Consider the following 22,377-nt stretch of genomic DNA (forward strand, 5'->3'; position numbering starts at 1 on the left):
GCCTTGTTTGTCAACATTATATTAGAAAATAAAAAAGTAGGTTTTTAAGTAGTGACAAGAATTCCAAGATTTGACTTATCAAAACCCAATCCCACATCCAAAAAAAACAAACATTACCTAAAAAATTGCTGAAATTGTTCCAGAAAAGGGACAAGAAAATACACAGTTAACCACCAAAACACTGTGTAGGTAGATTTAGCAACTTTAAAACCAAATAGATTTGTAACAGAGTAAGCTCATATAATCACCGCCCAAAGAAAATATAGGGGAAGAACTGGTGAAAGACACACCTAGACGTTGGACCAAGAACGGTGTGAAGATTGAAGCTGGACTCATGTAAAAACAGTGTCGAGAAGCAAGGCTACACTTGAGATTTCAAATTGGATCAACACAATAGAGGAGTGGTGAAGGGATGAGGTAACAATACATTGAAGCTGAAAGGAGAGCGGGAGTGGCAAGTGGGAGACACAAGTGTCTAAGAAAGAAGGAAATAGAGAATGCGAGATGTTAGAGCAAAATAATTCTAAAGTTTAAAAAGCGTATCTACATTGGTTATAAGTCATATCTGATATAGATATGTTCAAAAATAAATTTTTAAAAAAATTAAAATATATAACCATCGATTATATTTAATAACTAATGTAGATATGTTAAAAATAATGTTTTAAAAAATTAGAATATATAACTACACCAATCATATATCATAACCTGTAAATATCAATATATTTACACCAATTATGCAAGGAATTAATGTAGAATAATCACAGCCACCTGTATATTCACAAAAATGTCATCACTTTCTATTCCTGCACCGTATGTGTATGAATTAGTGTAGATTTAGGTGTGTAACAAGACTATTTTATACTAGTGGGTAAATAGTTATCAGTGCTTGTGCATGCTGGTTTAGGTCTTGGTGTCTCTAGGTTTGTGGGCTAAATCTAATGCTTGTATATTTGAGAAATTTTGAGATTATAATGCAGCTAACTATGTTTTGATCAACATTTGCTTCATGGATATGTATTCTAAATGTGGGTCCTTATAAATTTTTGAATAGGTTTCTGAAAGTCTGAAACTATGTGTGAACACCGTATTTTGTCCAGATATTTTTTTAATTCAACAAAAAAAATAAAATTTTAATAATATAGATAAAATAAAAAGAAAAAATATTTAATTAATAAGGTTTAATTTTATTTTAGCCTAGATAATCTTTTGTAACGGCAGGCACCCTCAAAGCTCAATACTGACTAGCACTATTCTTTTCAAGTCCTGTAACGGCAGGCATCCTCAAAGCCCAGTACCGGCTAGCACTATTCTTTTAAAGCCCTATAACAACAGGCACTATTCTTTTAAAGCCCTATAATGGTAGGTATCCTCAAAGGCCAGTACCGATTGGCAATATTCTTTTAAAGCCTTATAAAGGCGGGCATCCACTAGGTCCTTTGGAACATTATTTTGCTTTGTTTATCTCCTAAATAAAATTTCATCTTCAAATTTAAACCATTTTTTGTAGTTACCTAAGAGTCTTACCCTTCCAAACAAGATACATGTTTCTTTCTTCATTCGTTTCTAAGATAAGAATATCATCTCATGATATTCTCACTTAGAAATCAAATGAAGAGGGGCATCTAATCAATATATATTTTGTTTAGATCTTTATTTTGTTTGCAACATCCTTCTTGTTATTTGGTCATTTTCATTTGCATCACATTGCTAAAACTAAAAAAAAATCATTTCATTGTGTTTGTTATCCAATAGTCTTGCATTTTGTTTAGATCTTTATTAATTGTTTGCAACATCCTTCTGTGTTATTTGGTCATTTCCATTTGCATATCATTGCTAAAACAAAAAAAAAAATTATTTCATTATGTTTATCATCCAATAGTCTTGCATTTTGTTTGAATCTTTGTCAATTGTTTGCAACATCCTTCTATATTATTTGGTCATTTTCATTTGCATAACATTGCTAAAACAAAGAAAAATCCACTACTAGAAAAATGAAATTTAACGAGGGACAAATCTCTCGCTAAATGTTATTTTTTCTAGCTAAATTGCATTTTAACCAAAGATTTTGTCCCTCGCTAAATTCGTAGCCAAAAAAAGGCTCGCTAAATTTAGCGAGGGATCGTATTTTCCTTGCTAATTAGCAAATGGATTTAATGAGAGATTCAATCTCTAGCTAATCCCTCACTAGTACTATTCAAAATTTAACAATTTAGCAAGGGATTAGTCACTCGTTAATTCTTCGCTAAATATACCTATATTTAAAAATAGTGATGCCACATCACCCATCACATGTGGGTCAACTTGTAACATGTCACCAACAATCTTATGTCTCGTCAACCGCCATGTTATCTACCATCTCGTGCCCCATTACTCGTTACATGTATGACAACTCATGACATGTTATTGTTTACCTTGTGCCATGTTACTTGCTTCTTACTATATTGTATATTCATTATGTTTATGCCAAAGTCAAGACGTAAACCCTTGACCTCATTACCTTCCAAGCCTTATACTCTCATTTTTTATTAGTTGAATTGAAAGTCACTTGTAGTCATTATATAAAAAATTAAATATATATTATTTAACTACATAAATATATCAAATAATATATTATAAAAATACACACATATATACATATTAAATTTTATTTTTAATTATTAATATGTTAAAAATATTTATATTTTATTTAAATTATTTGTTATATTATATTTTTAATAAAATATTGTTTTATTAATGAAAATCAACTTAAAATAAAAATAATATTAAATATTAAATAATTTTATTATGAATATTTATTAATTTTTAAATAAAATTTTTATTTTTAAATACAAATAATTTAATATATAATTAAAAGTCATTGCTAAAAGTTAAATTTTTTTTTTTGTAGTAATTGGCTAAGGATAAAATCTCTCGCTAAATCCTTCATTAATTATTTTATTTTAGAAAAGGATTCGCAGTCCCTCACTATTTTCCTAGCTAATTCTTATTTTAGAGAAGAATTAGTAGCCTCTCACTATTTTTCTCGCTAATTGTCTTATTTTAAAAAAGAATTAATAGTGCCTCACTATTTTCCTTATTAATTTTAAGTCAAGCTATAAAATCAACATCTCTCACTAATTTTCTTGCTAATTTGGTATTTTAGAGAGGGATAAATAATTCCTTACTAATTTACATTTTTCTAGTAGTGATCATTTCATTGTGTTTGTTATCAAACAGTCTTGCATTTTGTTTGGATCTTTGTTAATTGTTTATAACATCCTTCTATGTATTTGGTCATTTCCATTTGCATCACATTTCTAAAATAAAAAAAAAATCATTTCATTATGTTTGTTATCAAATAGTCTTGCATTTTGTTTGGATCTTTGTCCATTGTTTGCAATATCCTTCTATGTTGTTTGGTCATTTCCATTTGCATCACATTGCTAAAACAAAAAAAAAATTATTTCATTGTGTTTGTTATTTAATAGTCTCACGTTCAATCATATCTAGTTGTGTCAGGGGCAATTAAGTTTTTTTTTTTTAAATATTGTATGGCCGACCAAAATACATATTTTATTTTTACTTGTCACTTATGTAAGAATTTAAAAACATACGTTTTCATATACTTACATAAGAAACAAGTAAAGAGGGGCAACTGTGAATACCGTATTTTTTCTAGGCATTTTTTTAATTCAACAAAAAATGAAATTTTAACAACATAGATAAAATAAAAAGAAAAAATCTTTAATTAATAGGGTTTAATTTTATTTTAACCTAAATAATCTTTTATTGGTTAGGATTTTATTTCTTCTAGTTCATTAAAACAACCAAAAAATATAAAAATACAAAAATAAAATTTAATCCTTTTTAGGATTATATTTTCAAAAAAATATAATAATAATAAAATAAAGAAAATGAGTAAATTTAATCTCTCTTCAGAATCAATTTTGAAAGAAAAAATATTACTTAAATCTTTTAAAATCTCTCCTAAATTATACCAACCATTTAAGAATATTGAAAATTAACTTTTTGAAACTCATCTATTTTTAAATTTCTCTCCTTAAATTTTGTTGTTTTCCATTTAAAAAAATTAATTATTTGTTTAATCCAAAATCAAATTTTTATACCTTAATCTAATTTCAAAAATTAATTAACATAAAAAAAATAATAAGTGTAATGGGTTGGGTAAAACACGCAGCATTTCACCACAGCCCTAAAGGGTCTTCTTCAGCGAGCAGAGAGCAAAAGAAATGCAAAAGAGAGAAAAGAGCAGAGCACGCACACAAAACACGCGAGAGAGAAAGACATAGAGAGCAGCCCTAAAAAGCATTTTCCTTGATGTAGAAAACACACACATACACGAGAGGCACAGAGAAAAGAAACCAAGAGTAGAGCAGACAGTAGACCTGAACGTTTGACCACATGCAGAGAAAAGGAGCAGAACAAAGATGAAAAAAAGGCTTCACTTAGAAGCAGACTCACGTACGAAGAAGCAAAGAGTAGATAAAGTAGAAATGCAATAGGCACACACGAGAGACACAACCAGATGCAAAGGAAAGTTAGATGTGCATGAAAAAGAAAAGATTGTAGCTTCAACGATAAAACACAGCTCTCATGCAATGATTTAAGGGGGAGGAAGACCGAGTATTTGCTGGGATGAGGAAAAAATAAAGAGAGTAGTGACAAAGTTGGAAGAGGTTGGAGTGAGAGAGAGACTAAGAACACGATCAGGATTATGTAGTTAAGACCATTACCTCCGTGGATGATCTCAAGCTCAAGATCATTAAACAGTTGTTGCACTAAAGGAATCTTCCCTACTTGTTATGACTGGTGATGGGAAAAGTGTTAAGTGGCTCAATCCATTTCAACTGCATGAAGCTAGAAACCCTACGTTTTTTTACCGTTTTGGTAGAGAATTTGCCTAAGGACCGGTATTTGCTTCGAGAAAGAGAACCACTATGAACACTCCCTTCTATCTGTGGCTTAAGAAAGGTATGGAAATGGAAGGGAGATGAAAATGGAGAAAGCTCTGAAAAAAGTTAGTACCTTGAAGGCCTCCTAAAAATCTGAAGAAATACAGAGCTCGGGCACTAATTACCAGACCCATCAATAGTATTGGAAAGAGTTTTGCGATTTAGTTGGCCCACAAAGGGCTTAATCTTGTCTTGTGATTTTTCAAAGGATTTTTCCATGAAATAGATGACGAGCTCTTAAGGTATGTTTGGTTCAAAGGAAGGGGAGGAAAGGGGAGGTGAGGGGAAAGGAGGGAAGGGAAGGGGAGGGGAGGGGAGCTCCCCCCCAATTTGAAGGGGAGGCTTTGGAGGGGAGGGGAGGGAAACTTTTAAAAATTCCCCCCTTCTCCTAACCAAAGGAGGGGAGTGGAGGGGAGGGGCTCCCCTCCTCCTAACCAAAAGGGGAGCCCTTCCCCTCTCCTCCAACCAAATACACCCTTAAAGAATCTAATTAAGGCACAAGAGCATACATTGATCAGTTTTTGAGATATCTACGTGTTAAGTACAAGAAGAGTGGGATTGATGTGCAATGTCAGGTATTATTTTGTTCCATTCTTTATGGTCATCTTTTACACGCACAACTTGGTTATGGTTTTGATTTGGCTCTTTCTTATTTAAATTTTGTACTTCTTTCAAAAATTTCATATGCTTACTTCATTCTTTCAAATGATCATATTATTTTAGGAAAATTAACAGTATCCATATATCTAATATGGGACTATTATTTATTCATGTTTGCACCTAAATTGTGAATTTAGAGGCCTAGGCTCAACTCAATTTAATTGGCTTTAAAATAATTAAAGAAAAATATTTATGAAGCCTTAGCCATTAAATCAAAACAATCTGCACTCCACCCATGATGAGTGGTCATAATAGAGGAAGTGCTTCCTAAATTTAAGGAAACTAATGATCATAGGGCTTAGACACTAAGCCAGAATCATCTATAAATAGAGGAGCCTTTTTCAACAATGGGGCGCAGCATCAATAAACTATCAATCAAATTCCTAGACTCCACGTCTGCTGCTTTCTTTTATTTTTCTTTTTATCATTTAGTTTCAGTCTTTATTTTTTTATTATACGGCCGGCATAATCTGCCACCTCTTTCTTTAATTAATGTATCTTTACTTTCCTGCATCTACGTTAATTTTCTTTACTTCGCATTCTCACATCCAGGTGAACTGTGGTAAGGGAGTATGAGATCTCCGTGTTTGATTAAAAGTCAAATTCTTCTATCCTTTTAAAACCCTGTGTCTCTAACATGCCTAGCGACACCACGCCTGATTGTTTTTTTTTTATGAATAATTTATGGCACGCTTGGTAGGACTCGTGTGAAAGGAATACCTAGGACACATAAGGATCAATATGTTATTGAAAAAAATAGACCTGAGTCTTATGACTTAGAGAACGTGGCTACACACGCAGAATGTAAAGTACGAGTTAACGAGAGGCAAAGAGCTCTGTTGCAAACTCTGAAGAAGGGGCTAAGGAACATCTCTGCTATGCTATCTAGATTGTCGCAAGAGCAAGCTTCAATTGGCTCACACCTCCAAAGAACAAATGGACTCGAGGGGTAGTCTCCTAAAGTGCCATTTAACTAAAAGGTCAATAATAAGGACCACTATAACATCCCTTAAAAGATAAATGACAAGTTTAATTCAATAACAAGCCTGTTAGATCACAAGGGCCAGAGCCATTGGGGCCAGCACCATTAGGGTCGAAGCCATAAGGGTCGGAGCCATTAAGGCTAGCACCATTGGAGCCAGCACCAGAGGAGTTGGAGCCACAAGGGCTAACAAAGCCATTAGGGCCAGAACCATAGGGGCCACTTTCAAAAGGGTTGAAGCCATAGGGACCAAAGCCATTCACAAGGGCCAGCATCAGAGGGGCTAACGCCAAAGGGCCCAACGCCATAGGAGTTAAAGCCATTAGGGCCAAAACTATAAGGGCCAACACTAGAGTGGCCAACACCACAAGGGCTGCAACCATAAGGTCCAGCATCAGAGGGGCCAAAGTCACGGGGCTATAGTCATAAGGCTGACGCCACAGGGGCCAAAGCTAAAAAGGAAAGTTTTATAAGGGCCCTTTTCACGAGAGCTCTCTCCTAAATGGCTCTATTTATAGGGGCCCTGCAGTAGCTAGATTTTACAGAACTAGTCCTTAAAGTCCAAAAAACTCAAAGGGCTAATTCTAAAACTAGCACTTGAGGTCCTAAACCTTGAGAAACTTGATCCTAAGGTAGACTACATGGTCCTTAATCCTTAGTCACAAGGGTGTCCTTCAAGAAAAGTACCAGATCAACCATCAATCAGAATGAGAATGAGCCAGTCCTCCAAGACATATCCATACAAAATTGGCCTATAAAGGCTTCGGCCAATTTATATGCGGGGGGCATTGTTTGCACTCAAATTGTAAATTTAGAGGCCCAGGCTCAACTCAATTTAATTGGCTTTAAAATAATTAAAGAAAAAATTTATAAAGCCTTAGCCACTAAGTCAAAATCATCCGCACTCTACCCATGATGAATGGCCATGATAGAGGAAGTACTTCCTAAATTCAAGAAAACTGATGATCATGGGGCTTGGGCACCAAACTAGGATTATTTATAAATAGAAGGGCCCTTTCTCAACAATGAGGATGAACATCAACAAACTATTAGTCAAATTCCCAGACTTCGCGTCTGCTGTTTTATTTTATTTTTCTTTTATCATATAGTTTTAGTCTTTATATTTTTTATTGTACGGTTGGCATAGTCCGTCACCTCTTTCTTTAATTAATGTATCTTTACTTTCCTGCATTTACATTAATTTTCTTCACTTCGTATTCTCACATCTGGGTGAACTGTGATAAAGGAGCCTGAGTTCCTCGCATTTGATTAGAAGTCAATTTCTTCCATCCTTTCAAGACCCTGCATCTCTGGCACGACACCATGCCTGATTGTTTTTTTTATAAAAAATTCACAAATAATTTTAAGACATCAACTTGATTTTGATTTCCACGGGAGATAAATTGGGTGATTGATAGTGATAATGATATGTGAATCTTGTTTATTTTAACTGTTGGATGCTATTACCACAACTCTCATTATTTACTTTTGAAAGCTATATCTGAGCATTAAGCCAATTTGAAAAATCTTGAAGAATACATCATCAAGTCAAAAGAGTGGTGAAATGTCAAGATAGTTTCTTTCTCTATTCCTTTGAATGCTAAATTCATATTATGCACCAATTGCAAATGTAAATATCTTGATTACTTATTTGTTATGTAAGATTTTAAGAATCTACGCAAGCATTTAGAATGATCTCATACTATGTAAATCAATAAGATTTTGCAAGTGTGAGGATCAATTTCATGTATATTAAATATGGGTTCCAATGATCCATTACTTACATTAATAATTTTGTTCTTATTTTTTTAAATATGATTTAAATAAAATAAAAAAACAAAACATTTCAATGTTATCATGTGAAATTTGAAGAATTTTTATAGATATTCAAATTAATCGCTTTATTGTGTGGAATAATAAATTTTCATTGATGTTGGGATTATTAATTTATATGGTAAATAGATAAACTAATTTTGTAAATAATAATATAATAAATGTTTTTAATAAATTAATTAATTAAATTAATGTATTAAATCTTTTGGTCATATGAAATTTTTAAATATTTATAGACCTCTAGAATAATCGTCTTACCGTGTAAGTCAATAAGGCTTCATAGGTGTAATGATTAAGATTTCTATATTTAAAAATATATGTTGTATAGTAATGCATCAAAATATATTTAAAATATATATTATTTAATCCTTTATTGTGTGAAGATTTTAAATCTTCGTAAATATTTAGAATAATTGTATTACCGTATAAGTTAATAAGACTTTACAGGTATGATGATTAAGAGTCTTTTAAAAAGTATATATGTATGAATATACTTAAAAAAGTAATAATATTATTAATACTTAAAAATATAAGTAAATAAATTAAGTTATTAAATACTTTTATTGTGTGAGATTTTAAAATCTTCGCAGATATTTAGAACAATTGTATTATCCTATGAGCCATTAAGGCTCTACAGGTATAATAGTTAAATCCAATCATAAAATATAAAAAATAATAATTTTAAAATCTTTTCTTTTTTATTTCAAAAATTAAGAAAATAATTAAAATTAAATTACTCTTTACAATTTAAAACATACATATCAAAATTTTATAAAATTATTTTTATTTTATTTGTAAAATGGTGAATTATTTTTAATTAATTTCTCTTCAAAAAAATATTTTCACCAACAAAGTTATAATCCTGAACTACGTGGACTTTGATCCCTATCGCAGGTTACATAGCCCTCAGAGTCTGATTCTGAGTCAAGTCCTCCTTTATAAATAAATAAATATTTGTCATTTAATTATTATCATTTTATATCAAACATATAAATAAGAAAGGGATAATTAAAAGAAATTTACAACCATATTAATTTAACATAATTAACTTCAGGTAACCGTTCTGACAAACGAGTGTTATGGAGTGCCTAACACCTTACGCACATTCAATTGATTCTTGAATCTATTTCTGATTTTACAGACTATCATTATCTTCTTTAATTAATTTCTTAAGATTTACCTCAAAATTTTGGTGGCGACTTCCATTTCACCAATTTTTGCCCTGAAGGTCGAAACTTGCGCTCTCGCCCGTCGTCCGCATCGCATTTTCGTGTGCGACACCATGCTTGTTAAGGATGCTAGTCTCAAAACAACAATCCTGAAAGCTTGAGTTTATTACATGTCCTGGAAACAAAGATTACTACCCATTCCTCTGGCAAAGATAAAATTTACTCCCTTCGTCTTTATATATAAGAGGTCTTCCAGAACCTTTTTTTTATCCTTTAATATAAAAGGTTGTTAGCATATTTTTCAATGAATAGAATATTATACCCTTATTAAATTGAAAAAATAAAAATATAAGTACTCTCATTAATTTATTTAAAAAAATTTATTTTTTATTTACAATAATTAGGGGTAAATAATTTGCGTGATTCAGTTAAAAACATCTTATATATAGGGATGGAGGGGGTATTTTTTTCTATTTATAAGTCACACTATTAAATTTTTATTATAAATTACTCTTTTTAACGTCTTGAAGAGAAAAGATATGTTGTTAAAGTTGATAGATTTAATAGGGGTAAAATTAAAAATTTTTTAAATTTTATATACAGGGTTAATAAGTTTAACAATTTTCTTTAATTTTAATAAAATATGTTGAAAATGATTTATAAATAGGATATGGATAATTGAAATCTATAATTATGATCAGTTTTTATTCTTTCCAAGCGACCCTTGAAACCCTACTCGTGAATTAAATAAAAGAGTAAACACAAAAGAGAGACAAGCCTAGGTTTTCGTATCGTTTCATGTCGCTTAACTTGGCTAACAACTAACAGCCACTTTCCTGAAGTCAATTGAAGATAATTTAAAGCAAAATGCTGATCTTCCAGAATAATTAGCTGGACAACAAAGTCAACATACATATTTTTATTCCTCGTAATATAAACTTTATTTATGATGTGAAGTAAATTAATTAATTAATTACTCGCACATATACTCGATGCTCTAATCACGGTAACCCAATTTTTTCTTTTCTTCTGTTTTTTTTCTAAAAAAAAAAGAAAGTCAAGATTTTGTTTTTGTTATGGATCGAAGAGCCTCAATGACTAGGAATGGATGAAATTTTAAATGAAAGTAATTTGTTCTTATACATTGCTCCTTTTGAACCACAATATTTGTCATGGTTAATTAATTTATAGTTTATTAAAAATGTTAGTGAAAGCCATATTTTTTAAAAGAAAAATATAATTTTTGATCCTTATATTTTTCTCGCTTTTTGCTTTTAGTTCCTGCACTCTTTTTCTTGTATTTTAGGTTTTTACATTTTTATTTTTATTATTTTAGATTCTTAAAATAATGAAAAATAAACGTATAGGGATCTAAAACATCCAAAAAAAAATACAGGGACTAATAACAAAATGCGACCAAAGTACAAGAATAAAAAATTGTTTTTCTTTTTTAAAAAAAATATATACATCTTCCCATGTATATCTTTAATTTTTTTTCTAATAACATGTATTGTCTTAAATATGGAACAATTGAAAATAGTCTTTAAATATAAAACATGTAAAGAGAAGGAATTAAAAAAATAAAAATTATTTAATACCTTATATTTAAATTAAAAAATGTTTTTAGAAAGTGATTCATGTTATGATAGGAATACTGTTAAACTCATTTCATCTTAGAGAACCTTACTGACCAATCGTGCGAGCAGCATGTATCGTACAGTCCTACAATATAATATTACAAATTACAAATAGTTGCTAAATATAGACTTTTCGTGGAGGGGTGTGTGTGTGTGTGTGTGTGTGTGGGTGTGTGTGTGGGAGGTCCTATAAATACTTAATTTCAATGTCAAACTGAAACGCACACCCAACAACAACAAAAAGGAAAGGAAAGGAAAGGAAAGGAAAAAGTATACATTCTTTCTTTAAAGAATTTTAATAAAAGACCCTTAACTATATTTAATTATATTTAAAGCTCTTAAATTTTTAAAATTTTGTTACAATTTAGGGTACTGATTTGATATTAAAATTTTAAAGAATATCATGATTTTTCTATTTCACTTGTTCATTTACTTATTAAATATTATTAATTTTTATACTTCACTTGTTTATTTTTATAAAATAAAATCAAGTGAAAATCTGGTAATACATAAGTAAAGTAGAGCATTGAACAAGTGAAGTAGAGTAATCAATAATATTCTGTAAGTAAATAAATAACATACAAAATAAAAGTCAATAAATTGTCTTAAGATACCTTCAACACTTAAAATGAAAATAAATTAAGTAGAACAATTAACAACATTTTGTAATTGCCTTTCATTATGGGAATTTACTAATTGAAGATATTGAAAAAATTAATATTTTTTGACCTTAAAAAAAGTCATCAAAAATATTTGTTGAAAATACTATATTGATATGGTGTTGAAAATACTTCTTTAATATTGACAATATTATTTTGGCGGCCAATACTATTCATTGAAAAACAGACTTTTTTCAACTTTAAGTTTGGACTGTCAAAAATATTAAGTTGAAAATGCTTTGTTTTGTTGTAGTGTAAGTAAATGAATAAGTGAAGTAAAGCAATTAATATATGAGATAGAAAAGTTCTAATATTAATTTAAAGGAAGGAAAATTTTGTCATTTTTAATAAAAATTTAATATTAAATAAATACTCTTAAACTGTAGTAAAATTTTAAAAATTTAAGAGTTTTGAGTATAAATAAGTTTGATCAAGGGTCCTTTGTTAAAACTCTCCCTTCTTTCTTTATTTTTATTTTCTTTTAATGCAAGAGACAAAAATGCACGGGACTAATAAAGTCTGGTGGGAGGTTCGAATCTACTCAGTTCTTGTACGTGTAACAAGTTGGGAGATGCATAATCTTTGCCCACAGTACCTTAAGAAAAATAAAGGGAGAAGTATATTAATAAGAAATTTGTAGTAATTAATTTTTTTAAATGGACCTGTATGTAGTTCTCCCAAAACTAAAAATATAATGGGTTTGGATCATTTACAGTCATAAGTAACTGGAGATGATGAACATGATAAGATCTTAGTGTTCGTTTTGTCCGTTGTTTCAGAAGATGCCATGTATTGCCTTCTTTAAGAAAATACACGCAAACACACACAGTTGCTAAACTACTCCTTATGACTGTTTGCTGGCTAGAGTCGTTGGAGAGAAGGCTTTTAAACCAATCATTATTCACAAGCAATTAACCAATTAATCACTTCCAGTTAGTTAATCAGCCATTATTTTACTTAATTGATATTAGCGGCTACTTCTTGGAAGTTTACATGGACAATAATGTTGGGGGAATAGGTTGGACATGGTGCTTTTTGGACCGCACATGCAACTAGTGACGACCATTAGTCAAACCACATAAAATCAAATATTCAGTGTTATCAAGTTTAATTATGGTAATTAAGTATTAATCAATTATATATCTAATTTTATACTAAAATCTTATTATTCTAGTGCATTCGTTATCCCTATCAAATTGATAGTTCTGCCATTTTAATCAATTTCATATTTTTAAGCTAGGCGCTGCACGTGTTATAAATATATCCATCAGTTTTAACGAGTCTTATAAGAATTCAAAATGCTATTACAAAAACGAAAGAAATTGCTGACCAATAAAGAATGCTCCACTTACAATTATGTTTTAAAATTTTTTTAATAACATATCAAAGAAAATATTAAAAAATATATAATAGAGGCCATGAAGAGAGGAGCAACCAAGGAATTTTGTTTCGTTCCTAGAAACACCAAAATACTGGTCAATGATTTTAATGCGTCTCAAGTCTCAACTATAAAGATCATCATGAAACCTATAATGACATAAACCGAACCAAACGACAAAATAATAATAATAATTTCTTAATCATAGCGCAGTTGATTATTTATATAAAGTTGATTATTTATATAATTATGGTGACAGCACATATACAGTGACGTACATTGATGTCCTAGTGCAGCACTTTTTAACAGTGTACCTGGGCTCTTGGCTTGTTGCTCTAGGGAAGCCAAAAAAAATAAAATAAAAGCTAAATAAAAAAAACTGCGTCCTTGCTATACACAGTTAAAAAAAAACCTCAGTAAATATCGATAAGTCATAGGCAATATGATTATTACTCCATGAGAAAGAATCTAGGGAGGAGCGATTCAATTCTTTGATCCCAAGTTTGCAATCCTGAAGATCATGTCTCAGTCTGTTTGACTTTGTCAACCTTCCAAATTCTTCGTCAATGATTGAGAATAGTCAGCAGCAGCTAATCAAAATTAAAATGAAAAAAAAATTCGAAAACTTTTTTTTTTGGCTAAAATATTTTAATTAATTTATCATCCTGAATATCTGAGTGTTCTAATTTTTTGTTCTTTGAAAAAAGCAGCAACGTTTCTGTCAAAAAGAAAAAAAAGAAAAATTCTGGAATTTTCATCCATTCAAAAGCCTAAACTCTTGAACCAAAAACTGTATACCTATAAGTTTGCAAGAAAACGCACGAGAGCAAAAATTATCATAGAATATTTGGCCACAGTAATTTCTTAATGTCCAGCTTCTAAAAATAGGCAGGGAAAATACTAAATGATATCCAAATTATTCAAAAGAGAAAGTTATTATTGTTGCGCGCGCGCGCGCGCGTTAGAAACTAAATCTGGATTTAGAAAAAGATCAGAGTCTGATAACGTGATGGTGTAGTAGTGATGTGTGAAAGATCAAAGAATATATTAAATAACATTGGCGGATCATTTGAGAAAAATAATATTGATTAGCTTTTGAGGTAAAAATTAAATTTAATGAATAATTCATTGCCAAAAAATTAAATGATGAATACTAATTAAATCGAAAGTATATATTTTATACCAATTCCTATAAAGCAAATATAATTGGTGAGGGTGCTGTTGTGGAGAAAATGCTACTGTTCAGTTTTTTTAGGACAAATATTAAAAATACACCAACTCGATATGTAACAATTCATTATGTATTTCTGTTAATGACTTTGATTGTTGGAACACAGAAGGCATTGATTAATCTGTTTTTCCTTTCCCTTCTTATGTTATGTTTTTTTTTTTGGTGAGTTTTGTGTATTAATTTGTGTGGAGGTTTTTTTGAGTGTTTTTTGGGTTAGATGTGTAATTTTTTTTATGATTAATAAAATTGGTTCTTTTTCTGATAAAGAAAAACATTTGAAATCAAACACCGCGAATCTGATATGACATTCAATTTTCTTTTTTCTTTTTTTTTGAAAAAGACCTAGAGATATATGTATCAAACCACTTTTTTCTAGTTATGATTCATCAATTCTAAAACTATGATATACATGAATGACTATTCTTTTTGACAAAGAATACATTATTGCGTCTGATAGATCAGTTTTGTAAACTTATTATTCATTATATAAACATGAGTTACATGATATTCACATATTCTGGTGGCTACTATATTTAGGATATGCATTTAACTTACGTGCTCATCACTTAATGAGCACAGTGATAAAATCTGAACTATTTAGATTAAAAAAAAAAGAGAAAGAAAAGGAGAGACTCTCCTCCTCCGGTTTTGACATCAAGCGTGGGCCCACATCGTCTTCCATTGTTAATGGTTCTTCTTCAAACAGGAATATCCTTGAATCTTTCCCCACCGTGAAATTTACCTGTATTTTTCCAGGAAGCAGCCGAGAAATTAAACCTACCAGCAACTAATTAAAGCGTCTGCAAGGATTCTGCTTGTAGTGAATTTTAGCATCAAAACGCTCCAAAAAAAGAAACATTCTTGAAATGAACTGAACTACAAGTTTAATTAGCAAGAGTCGCCCACATGAAATCATCAGCATCATCAGCCTCACCGTCGTCTTCGTCTTCATTCGATTCCCAGTATTTCTCCGCCATCCCTAGTCCTTGTACCAAAGAATTCCTTCATGAAGAGTTCATTATTTCAGAGAGGACATTCTTATGAACCCATCACCATCTCTAGCAGCAGCAGCAGAAGCATCTTCTTCATTCTCATCTTACAAGTCTTCCTCCCTTAATCCCAGCCCAAGTACCAGAGAAAATAATCATGGTGTGCCCATTAAAACCTTCAGATCTGCAGAAGACAATCGCATGAGATCACCATGGTCATCATCAATAGCTTCATCATCTGCTTCCTCTTCATCTTCTCAGACTTCCTCCGCCAACCCTAGCCCCAGCACCACTCACGATGTTTTTATCAGTTTTAGAGGTGAAGACACCCGCAACGGTTTTGTAAGCCATCTCCGAGCCGCTTTTAGAAGGCGCGGTATCAAAACCTACATGGATGATTGCGATCTCGAGAGAGGGAATGAAATTTCGCCCACTCTTTTAGTAGCAATCAAGCAATCCAAGATCCTGCTCATAGTTTTCTCCAAAAGTACGCAAATTCAAGTTGGACTCTGGACGAACTAGCCAAGATAATGGAATGCAAGAAAACAAGGGGACAACATGTGATCCCTATTTTCTATGGAGTCTCTCCGTCAGATGTGCGACACCAGAGAGGGAGTTACGGAACTGATTTGAAACGACATAAGAAGGATCGCAAGGCCGACAACGACACAGTTCAAAAGTGGACGATAGCCATGACAGAAGCCGCCAATCTCTCTGGTTGGGAATGCTCAGGTTCTAGGTAACTATAACTCCATCGATTACTTTCTATTTCTCTCATCGATCTTTCAATTGAAATACATCCTATAGAGATCAGAATGCATGGTTTAATTTGTGAAGATCATAGTTGTGTTAATTGATAATGTTCTTTGTAGAGTTTGTTTATGGAGATCTCTATGGTTGGGTCGTCTCTAAATTCAAACGACCAGTTGTTTTAAAATTTGAAATAGCATATATAATTAACTAGGTATGAATTTTAAGAGATGATCAGATGAATAGAGATCCTCGATCGAATTCCAAAGAGCTCAAACTGTCTCCATCTCCTGGCTCTTCTTTCTATAGAAGCGAAGCTGAGCTTGTTGAGGAAATAGCGTTTGAGATAATGAGGAAACTGGATTCTACGAGCCACTGTATCGTGGGAGAGATCCGGAAGATTGAAACCGCCCAGCGAGATGCGAGCCTTGGATCTCAGAATCATTCCGACGAGCCTAATCCAGGCGACTCAAATGACCGTACAACTGAAGATTTCTTCCCCAATAAATGCCTGTCAAATCGGTAAGTTGATTTTCTTATTTCTTGAGATCAACTTCATAAGAATTAAGAATGCATCTCTAAACATTTTGGTGTGTAGTTTAAATGTTATTATTTTTTTATGAATGCAAATAACAAAATGCAGAGGTGGCATACTGGGAAATCTACGGGATGCTTTGTGGCGGAATGAGAATGAGAAGTTGGTACTTCAGGGGAAGGAACCTGGTGAGCCGTCAAGCTCCAATAGTCCCAAGACAACTGTGCATAGGTATGTTTTATATCTTTCGTGTTTTCTTATCTTTTATGATCTCTTGAAAAGGTTTTTTTCTGTCTGCAGTTATGTAGCCACAAGCACACACATTGTAGTATGAATTATAAATGTGTGTGGTTTAACTAGTTATTTTATTTACCTTTTGATTCTTCTATCATATATCGATTGGCTGTCGGCTCATTTGTTTAATGTAATCCTTTTAACGAAAGTTTGGTGAGTCAACTACTGGTTTAGTTGTGCATAGCTGGTAAGTGAAGCCTCTGTAGATACTGTTTGAAGGGATCAACAAATCACCAGCCCATCTAAAAGTCCACAGAAACCAAAAAATGACTCATAATATTCACTTTGAACAATATAATAACCTCTTAGAACTTCCGTTATTTTACGTTGAGCTCTGTATCTTAGATGTATTATTGTCCTTCTTTAATTAAGAACAGAGAGGCCCTTCCCTAAGTTCCTTGCCTTTTGAAAGTCCATATCCATCTAAACACATATTGTTGTGTGATTTAATATTAATATCAATCATATATTCTTTTTACCATGACAAATGAGAATTATTGTTCAAGCATGCTTTTGGAGAAAGATATATATTCTCTCCGGAATTGATTAAAATATATTATTTTCTTATATTTTTCATGTTCTCTATATCCTCTATCTTATTGTTCGATCGGTTGTGATTTTGGAAAGTTAGATTATTCTTAAGTCAAACTGGTAGGTGGGCTGTGGGAGGTAGCCTGGTCGGGTTCAAATTCTCACGATGCAATAAAGAGTCAGATACATTTGCCCTCTATTTCACATTTGTCGCGTTTTAGAAATTTTTTTATATTACATATTATTTTAAATTTTCAAAATGACATTTAATGACATTTTTCCTGTTTTACCTTTAGAACAATATTCTACTACCCCTGCGTATAATTTTAGAGGCATTAAAGTATTGAAATAAATGAGTGGCAAATTTGATAAAATATATCTTTTTTTTCATATTTATTGCATTTCTTAATCATCCATGTCCAACAGCCTTAGGCGATAAATATAATAAAATGTAGGGAGTATTAATTGTTTGTATCTATATTATTCATTTATTCTCAAGCACAGTCAATCAAATTAAATGACATCAAATTAAAGTATTATTTTATTAACCTTGATTTAATTTTAAATTTTAAATACAACCCCATTAATCTATTTTAATTTTTCCCTCTCCAATATTCTAATCCTGATTGAGACTGTCCCCCATATCATGTATCTATTGATTCATGGGCTGAAGCATCCATAGAGACATATTAGTATTGGGTGCCCGCTCAAATGAACCCAGAGCCAGATTCTGCATTTATATATGATTCAAATTTTTGCTAATACATTACACCGACTTTTTCAATTTTGAAAAATAACAAGAATCTTTCTTTACCTTTTTTTTTTATACTTTTATCCATATCTCGGTATGGAATATCAAGTCAGTCCAAGTATGAAGAAAATGATCTCTTTCAAAGAGCTTTTGAATTTGAGATTTTTTCTTAGCATGAATTTCATGCTCAAATGTATACTAAATTCTAACTTCCTTGCAGGCTCACTTTCACATAAGTTTCTTCAGCCCCTGTAGTATTTAGAGGAACCACTTGAATTAACATAAAATTAGGTTTTTTAATAGAAAATAGATCGTAGTAGCACCACTAACAAGTCCCCGTTTGTTCCAGTTTTAATTTTGGGACCAAAAGTCAATTTGAATTTCCATTAATATTTTCTAATGTAGGATAGAATCTCCGTTTCGTTAGACGTTGAAAAATTGCCTAAAATTATGTATGGAAAAAAATTTTGAGAATTTGAAGATACATTCATACATATCCAATTTCAAAAAATGCTTGCTGTAAGTTTAATATTTTATGTTGATTAATTATTTTAATCCTTTCGCATCTCTATACTTTCGTCTCTTTGCTTTGCCTGATCATGTGAAATCGTTCGCACCTCCTCCCTGCATTTTTTTAACAATTGTCCTTTTCATAATATCTTTTTTCAAATTTCTAGGATGTATTAATTTTTTTCGCTTATATTTATATTTAATGATTTTTTTCAACAACCTAATAAATGATTTTACCATCACAAAAATATAAACATTTAATTAAGGATAGATTTGAAAAATGGAAAAAATATTTAGACACAAGCACGTCACATCCTTGGTCTCTGTGATTTTGGCAATTGGGTATTGTATTTGGGGATGGGGAGAATGTTTTGTTTATATGAATGTTTTACAAGGCAAATCCTATTTCTGACAAAAAAAAAATCATCATGTGAAATTTATTGAACAAGCACTGAGGACAAATCGATGAAATTTTATTGAACAAGCACTGGTGAAAAAGTCCACAAAAACTGTAATAAACAGGCAATCAGGAGCCCAAATTTGGGGACCAAAAGGTTTATCAAGCAATCGTCGTTCTCAAAAGTCAAAACTGTCTGTCGGATCCATGAATAAAAGTTTAATTTACTTTTTATAAAATACAAATGGGAGGATAACATACACTAATACTTAAACCGTTTTCTGATGCATTTATTGCTTAATTCACATTATGCCCCTGTTAATTAAACAGTCATGTCTGGAAAGAATTTAAAATTTCTAAGATGTTTAACAAATTTTAACTTTTTGATCTAGTTATTTCGATTATTTATCTCTTATAAAAAGTAGGGGAGTAAGTTTTTTCAATATATTCTGGCCAGAAAAAAAGTTTTTTCAATGTTAATTTGATATATGCTTTATTAAACAGGAAATATTAATATAAAAATAATTTGTCTTGGATAAATATGTCCGTGGGCACATTTTGTTCTTAGACTGGGCAAAGATATTTTTCTGGGTTCTGATAATGGCTATGACAATCTCAACAGGAACCGCTATCTACCCAAGCAACGTCAAACATGGTGGGGAATCGCATAGGCATAACACACTTACTCATCTTCTTCAATTGTTAAAGGAACCTTCTGCAATCGACATGGCTCAACTCAAGCAAATTCACTCTCAAACGCTGCGTTCCATCCCTCGCGACCACCCACAGTACCTCTTCCTGTACAGCAGAATTCTCCACTTCTCGTCTCTTGCCGATCTTCACTACGCCACTCGGTTTTTCAACCACTTCCAGAACCCCAATTCCTTCATGTGGAACACCCTCATAAGAGCCTACGCCCGAAGCACCCACTTCAAAGATCGCGCTATAGAGCTGTACAGAGCGATGATGGAAAACGAGCGTGTCATTCCTGATAAACATACATACCCATTTGTTCTCAAGGCCTGTGCGTATATGTTTTATTTTTTTGAAGGGAAACAGATGCATGGGCACATTTTGAAACTTGGGCTTGAGTCTGATATTCATGTCTGTAATAGTTTGATTCACTTCTATGCGACTTGTGGGTACCTAGACTTAGCGCAGATAGTGTTTGATAAAATGTTTGAGAGAAGTAAGGTTTCCTGGAATGTATTGATTGATTCCTATGTAAGGGTTAGTGAATTTGACACTGCCCTGAAGCTGTTCATTCAGATGCAAAACGCATATGAACCTGATAACTATACAATGCAGAGTGTTATTAGTGCTTGCGCTGGTTTAGGTGCTTTGTCTCTAGGTTTGTGGGCTCATGCCTATATATTGAAGAAGTCTGAGATGGATATGGCTGATGATGTTTTGATTAACACCTGCTTGGTGGATATGTACTGTAAATGTGGGTCCCTTGAAATAGCTGAACAAGTCTTTGAAAGCATGCCTGATAAAGATGTAAATTCATGGAATTCGATGATTTTAGGTCTTGCCATGCATGGCAAGGCTGAGGCAGCATTGGATTGCTTTACCCGTATGGTGAAGACACACAGATTTGTACCCAACTCTATCACTTTTGTCAGTGTATTGAGTGCTTGTAATCACAGGGGTAAAGTTAACGAAGGGCTTGAGTATTTTGACATGATGATCAAAGAATATAATATAGAACCACGATTAGAGCACTATGGATGTCTTGTTGATCTTCTTGCTCGAGCTGGGCGCATAGAAGAAGCTTTGAACTTGGTTTCAGAAATGCCGATGAAACCTGATGCTGTAATATGGAGAAGTCTCTTGGATGCATGCTGCAAACAACAAGCAAGCGTTGAGCTGAGTGAAGAAATGGCTCAGCAGATCTTTGAGTCAGAAGGGAGTGATTGCAGTGGAGTTTATGTACTTCTTTCCAAAGTGTATGCCTCAGCTAGAAGATGGGACAACGTAGGGTCACTTAGACAACTAATGACTGACAAAGGTGTGACTAAAGAGCCTGGATGTAGTTTGGTAGAAATAGATGGTGTAACTCACGAATTTTTTGCAGGCGACACTACTCATCCCCAAAGTGAACATATATACAAGTTTCTGAATGTGATTGATGAGAAGTTAGAATCTATTGGGTATGCACCTGATTACTCTGGCGCACCAATGGTTGATGAGATTGATGATGGAAGACAGAGTCCGTTGAGGCTGCACAGCGAGAGACTGGCCATAGCTTTCGGGCTATTGAACTCAAAACCAGGTGTGCCCATAAGAATATTTAAGAATCTTAGAGTCTGCAATGATTGCCACAAGGTGACCAAATTGATCTCCAGAATTTACAATGTGGAGATCATTGTAAGAGATCGTATTCGGTTCCATCACTTCAAAGATGGAACCTGTTCTTGTAAAGATTACTGGTGAATGATGCTTCTATTCTGGTTTGAAGTACTTACTAGCAGATGCGTAAATAGCTAAAAATTCTGGGAAACTGTAATCTAAATAGTTATTGACAAAGATTGAATTCGCTAACGGCAAGGCACAATGCAGACTTCTTGGCGTGTTGCTGGATATACTCCCTCTTCTCAACCTGTTTTAGTCATTTTCAAAATTCAGCCCCACAAAGGACAAAATAGTCAGAACAACATAGGGCTTGAAAAACTGTTCTAAAAACAGTTTTTTATTTTTCAAAATAAAAAAATAAAAAAATCTATTTAGTAACGTGTTTTTAAAAAGTATTCTGAAAAAAAAAAAATAAAATATTATTCTAGAGAACAGAAAAATGAAAACAACTTTTAAATGTTTTGTGATTATTGTTCTGGAAAACAAAAAAAAAATACCTATTTTTATTATTTTTTATTCCCAAAACATATTCTACAAAATAATAATTCTCAAAATAATAAAATAAAAATAATTTCAAACAGCCTCATATTTTTTTGAATTTGCTTCCCTCTCGGGCGGGCGTCGTGGTTTGTCATTTCCAGAGGCTTACTACCTTTGGAAATAAAACCAAACAATTGAACCCGTGTGGATCCCCAGTCCCCACGGAGCAAAAAGAACAGATTACAGATGCTATCAAAGCACGTTTTACCTTAGAAGTACAG

General features: G+C 32.2%; 1 protein-coding gene and 1 pseudogene across 1 annotated transcript; both read left to right on the forward strand.

Annotated features, from left to right (window-relative positions):
• The first annotated feature begins 15,243 nt into the window (after positions 1–15,243).
• On the forward strand, positions 15,244–16,497 carry LOC129311003 (disease resistance protein RPV1-like; annotated as a pseudogene).
• Positions 16,498–16,537: 40 nt separating this feature from the next.
• LOC129311002 (pentatricopeptide repeat-containing protein At1g59720, chloroplastic/mitochondrial-like) lies at positions 16,538–21,782 on the forward strand. The gene is made up of 3 exons (XM_054952929.1): positions 16,538–16,765; positions 16,887–17,009; positions 19,884–21,782. Exons 1-3 carry the CDS (start codon positions 16,663–16,665, stop codon positions 21,695–21,697), a joined length of 2,040 nt encoding a protein of 679 aa, XP_054808904.1. The 5' UTR covers positions 16,538–16,662; the 3' UTR covers positions 21,698–21,782.
• Positions 21,783–22,377: the final 595 nt, after the last annotated feature.

Source organism: Prosopis cineraria, unplaced genomic scaffold (genome assembly GCF_029017545.1).
Source record: "Prosopis cineraria cultivar Desert tree isolate PC_DT_omini unplaced genomic scaffold, ASM2901754v1 PC5, whole genome shotgun sequence".
Taxonomy (NCBI): domain Eukaryota; kingdom Viridiplantae; phylum Streptophyta; class Magnoliopsida; order Fabales; family Fabaceae; genus Prosopis; species Prosopis cineraria.

Bases quoted from the DNA above. Each gene is read 5' to 3' on its own strand.
- LOC129311002 (XM_054952929.1), top strand. From the start codon at position 16,663: ATGCGAGCCTTGGATCTCAGAATCATTCCGACGAGCCTAATCCAGGCG. The intron at 16,766-16,886 runs GTAAGTTGATTT...AACAAAATGCAG, and splicing joins AATAAATGCCTGTCAAATCG to AGGTGGCATACTGGGAAATC. The intron at 17,010-19,883 runs GTATGTTTTATA...CAATCTCAACAG, and splicing joins CCCAAGACAACTGTGCATAG to GAACCGCTATCTACCCAAGC.